Raw genomic sequence first — 4,343 nt, 5'->3', positions numbered from 1 at the left:
GGTCTTATATTTGTTTATACAGGGAGTATAAAAGAAAGCGGATCGCTGGACATGTGCGCTTGCGTGGATGAATGTGTGTGTGCCTGTGTTGTGTGCGTTTCATGACATAATTCTTTTTTTGTCCTTGTTTGAACACAAAGTATAACAAGAAAGTGTATATATGAAGGTTACACTACTATATAATTATTCTTTTTTTTGTATGCAACTTTTTGTCATCATTTGCTTTTATGTTTTTCCTTCTTTTTATTTCTTCTTTTAGGTAACACAAATGCCCTACATTCATGTTACCTCAGGAAAAAATGTTTTGGTTTTTATTTTGTTTTATTAGATCTTAGTTATGTCCATTCCCTTTTCTGCCATTGGATATTCTTATATATTTCTGTATGCAACGGTGTGTTTAATGTTTGCAATCTTGTGACACTATTAATTTTGCTTAATTATTAGGTACTTCAAATGAAAACATTTTTTTTCATTTTTGTACTTAAATCAAAATAATTGTAACGCTTGTTTACATTTGTTTTTGCACGGTACATAATAGTACATGTTTTGAGTGATTTGTGTGCCAATTTTAGTTGTTCCAATTCTACGTACAAGATAAGAGTTTGACGACAGGTATTCATGATTGTTCATGTTAGTCATAGTTATACAATATTAATTTATTTTTTCTTTTTCATTTTTTAGGGTTAAACCTCTTAGTGCTAATAACCGATTTTGCTTGCATGTATGTCACTTGACAGAGACTTGGTTAAATCTCAGTCGACTGAGACCTAACCACACCCTTACTTATATGTCCTATGAAAAATACGTGAATTTACTATATCTGCAAGACTGCATACACTAATTCTTGCCTAGTTCAGTACAACACATATACGACTAGGACACACCACTACAGTTGAAGAAGACCACCCTATATATACACAACTAGGCATGACATGACAAGGCTAAGCTAAGTACGTTTTGCTGCGTGAGCGATTTCACGTCGACGGCAACCCTGAAAAGAACTTGACGTAGTTGGCTGGATCCCCGAGCACTTTGAGCATTCTCGGGACAGGCGGCATGCCGACATCGACGAGCCCCTCGAGCGCCTGCACCACCGTCCCCATGCTCGGCCGCGCGCCCTCCTCGTCCTGCACGCACCAGCACGCCACCTTGCACGCCCGCTCCACCTCGCCAACCTCTGCGTCGCCGTCGAGCCGCCTGTCCACCGTGCTCTTCACGTCGCCATCCAGGAGCCGGCTCGCGGCCGCCGACGGGAAGAAGTCCACCGTGCCGTCCGGCCGCTGCTCCACGTTCCTCCTGCCGGACACGATCTCGAACAGCAGCATGCCGTAGCTGAACACGTCGGCCTTGGCCGTGATGGCCGTGCCGGTGATCCACTCCGGCGCGAGGTACCCCACCGTGCCCCTCATCGTCGTCAGCACGCGGCTGATGTCCCGGCCCATGAGCTTCGCGAGGCCGAAGTCCGCTACCTTCACGGCGAACGCGTCGTCCAGGAGGATGTTCTCCGGCTTGATGTCGCAGTGTATGATGCAGTCCCTGCACTTGTCGTGCAGATAGTCCAGTCCCCTCGCGACGCCCAGAGCGATCTGGTACCTCGTCTCCCAGCTCAGGACGCCATGGCCGGGGCCGGGGCCGGACGAGAAGAGGTGCCTGTCCAGAGAGCCGTTGGGCATGTGCTCGTAGACGAGCAGCCTCCGTGTCCCCTCGGAGCAGAACCCGAGCAGCCGGATGAGGTTGACGTGCTGGATGGTGCCGATGGTGCTCACCTCCGCGCGGAACTGCTTCTCCCCCTGACGCACGCCCTCGAGCTTCTTCACGGCGACCAGCGTCGCGGTCGCGTCGGGGAGCGACCCTTTGAACACCGACCCGAAGGAGCCGCCGCCGAGCTTGTCCGAGAAGTTGTTGGTCACGGACTGCATGTCGCGGTACGTGAACGGCATCAGCGAACCTTCCACGACTCTCCTTTGCGCCTTCAGCCTCCTCCTCCTCAGAACGAAGACTGACACGAGAACGGCAACGGTGACTGCGGCCACGGCCGCCGCGACGGCGACGAGTGCAATGATTAGTGTCTTGGTGTGCCCTGGGCTAGTGAACTCGGACGCAGCCAGCCGGATGAGGATGGTGCCACTGCCGCCTCCGGTGCCAGTGCTGCTGCTCGTGCTCATGTCTTGGAGGTTGACGAGGCCTCCGTGCCAGAGCCAGCAGCTACCGTTGTAGGAGTACGCGGTGCAGGAGCACTCCCCGATACACGCGAGCTCGCAGTCACGAGCGCTCGCCGCGGCCACGACACCCCGCGCGTCGCTCGGCAGCCTCACATCGGGCATGGCATAGAAACCGTCGTCGTTCTTCGCCTCCCGCGTCGCGCCCTGGACGCCGCCGCCGCCGCGAGCGCACTGCTGCAGCGCGGTGTCCCGGACGCAGCCCTCAGCGTGAGCACCCTGCAGCCATGCCAGCGGCCGCCGCTCGCGGAAGCCGCGGAGGCAGCGGCACGACGGCAGCTCGTTCTCTACGCACGCGGCGAAGGCCCCGCAGAGCGCGTAGACGTCGCACTGCGCCTTGGGCTCCGTCCAAAAGAGGATCCACTGGCCGGCTGACTCCACCCACGTCAGGAACTTGATCTGGCCCGTCACGTCGACCAGGAACCGCGTCACGACGGCCTCGTCCTTGACGTCGTAGAAGAAGTGGCTCTCGTCCTTGCCGTCGACGTAGCCGAAGTTGTACAAGGACATCGGGGAGTTGCTATAGGCCTTCAGCTCCGGCACGCCGGTGAACCCGTCGCCGGTCCAGTTGCCGCTGGTCCAGTACTCCATGCTGCCGTTCCAGTTGAGCAGGTACTGGCTCGTGCCGTTCGGGTCGAGCTCCAGGGCGAACACGCCCGGCGCCGGGTCGTCGTAGCCCTTCCACGCGAACAGGCGCGTGACCTCGCCGGTGCGCTTGTTCCGGCCGAGCCTGCCGCCCGGCAGCCACGTGTCCCCGAAGTGGTCGAAGCTCTGCCACAGCACGACGGAGGTGTTGGACGCGTCCGTCAGGACGAGGTTGCCCGTGTCGAGCAGGACGCCGACCGTGGAGCTGCTGGGTGGAATGCTGGCGACGCCGGTGGACCAGAGTGCCGGGGACTTGGCACGGTCGCCGTGGAGGAGGACCATGTTGCCGTCGCTGGAGATAGAGAGCTGCGAGGAAGCCGGGTCGGAGAGCGGCGCGTCCCGGTTGGCGACCCACACCGTGGTGTGCTCGGAGATTTGGTTGTACCAAATGCCGAGGTACCAGTGCCGCGATGATTCTGCTAAGCATGCGAAATGGATGTCACACGACAATCATTCAGAACCATTCAGAATCTGTATCACCCGCAAGACCACAAGAACAGCTAAGGAGAGTCGGAGGGGTGGGTGTTGTAGGTGGGTTTACCAGGCTGGAAGAAGCCGAGCGCGAACTTGCCGCGCTTGGACACGAGCCTCTTTCGGCCTGACAGCGGCTGGCCGACGGCGACGGTGTTTGTATCAGCGGCGCGCGACGGTGCTGTAGGTGCATGGACGTGGACGTGGACGGGCCGAGGGGAGGGTATCGGACGCACGGAGCTGGGCCATGCACTGCTCGAGTCAAGTGGGAGTGGCCTGTGGAGTAATCAAGTGTTAACTCACTCAAAAGGACACGGGCATCGTCCGTCAACATGCAACCGCCATCAAACCACGCAAATCCAGGGGGAGTTGAGTTGGTGTCGCATTGATCGCCGCTCAGGGGTGGTGGTGGTGGCGGCCGCAGTCCGGCCGGCCCGGGCAGTAAAGCGTGGGCAGTGGACGCGCGCGTGTTCCGGTCGGTGTCACAGTCACGTGAGGCCAGCTTAGCGCCAGTGGGAATCGACGGCGGAGCGCGACGCACAGGTCACGCACCCGGACGCGGCACAGGCTACCTGGAACAACATGGACGAAATATATCCATTTTTGTCTTCTTGATTGACAATCTCCCAACTAGCCAGCCTCGCCGGTCGCCATGGCCCTTGTTGGAATGTTGGTACATGTCCCACTATAGTTTTAACTCTTTTTTTTTCAATATAAGGGTCCAGGGAGCAGCTCGGGCGATCCAGATCTCAGCTCAACCGCCGCCGCTCCACCCGCGTCTCCCGCCGCCGTCGGAGGTGTTAAAGTATTTCCTTTTGTTCATATCACATGTAATAGGAATGTAACCCTACCGAATCCTCATTGTATATTTCATTTAGGATCTCTCTGATTCACCTTAATTAGCAAGGCATGTAATTCCTATATATGTGAATACAAGGCGCCCTTCAGCTGGCGTGAATTGCACACAACAATACTAGTTTTCTTGGTATCAGACTACACCACGATCCA

General features: G+C 56.2%; 1 protein-coding gene across 1 annotated transcript; it reads right to left on the bottom strand.

The window, feature by feature from the left end:
- Nucleotides 1-860: 860 nt before the first annotated feature.
- LOC119272745 (G-type lectin S-receptor-like serine/threonine-protein kinase At2g19130) lies at nt 861-3,989 on the bottom strand. The gene is made up of 4 exons (XM_037554153.1): nt 3,971-3,989; nt 3,877-3,907; nt 3,406-3,611; nt 861-3,280 (listed from the first exon to the last, which is right to left on the bottom strand). Exons 1-4 carry the CDS (start codon nt 3,987-3,989, stop codon nt 975-977), a joined length of 2,562 nt encoding a protein of 853 aa, XP_037410050.1. The 3' UTR covers nt 861-974.
- Between the last annotated feature and the right edge of the window lie 354 nt (nt 3,990-4,343).

This window comes from Triticum dicoccoides, chromosome 3A, assembly GCF_002162155.2.
Source record: "Triticum dicoccoides isolate Atlit2015 ecotype Zavitan chromosome 3A, WEW_v2.0, whole genome shotgun sequence".
Taxonomy (NCBI): domain Eukaryota; kingdom Viridiplantae; phylum Streptophyta; class Magnoliopsida; order Poales; family Poaceae; genus Triticum; species Triticum dicoccoides.
This window is presented reverse-complemented; position numbering and strand designations above follow the sequence as displayed.

Bases quoted from the DNA above. Each gene is read 5' to 3' on its own strand.
- LOC119272745 (XM_037554153.1), bottom strand. The intron at 3,612-3,876 runs GTGCGTCGCGCT...ATTACTCCACAG, and splicing joins CGCGTCCGGGTGCGTGACCT to GCCACTCCCACTTGACTCGA. The intron at 3,281-3,405 runs GTAAACCCACCT...CATGCTTAGCAG, and splicing joins GCTCGGCTTCTTCCAGCCTG to AATCATCGCGGCACTGGTAC.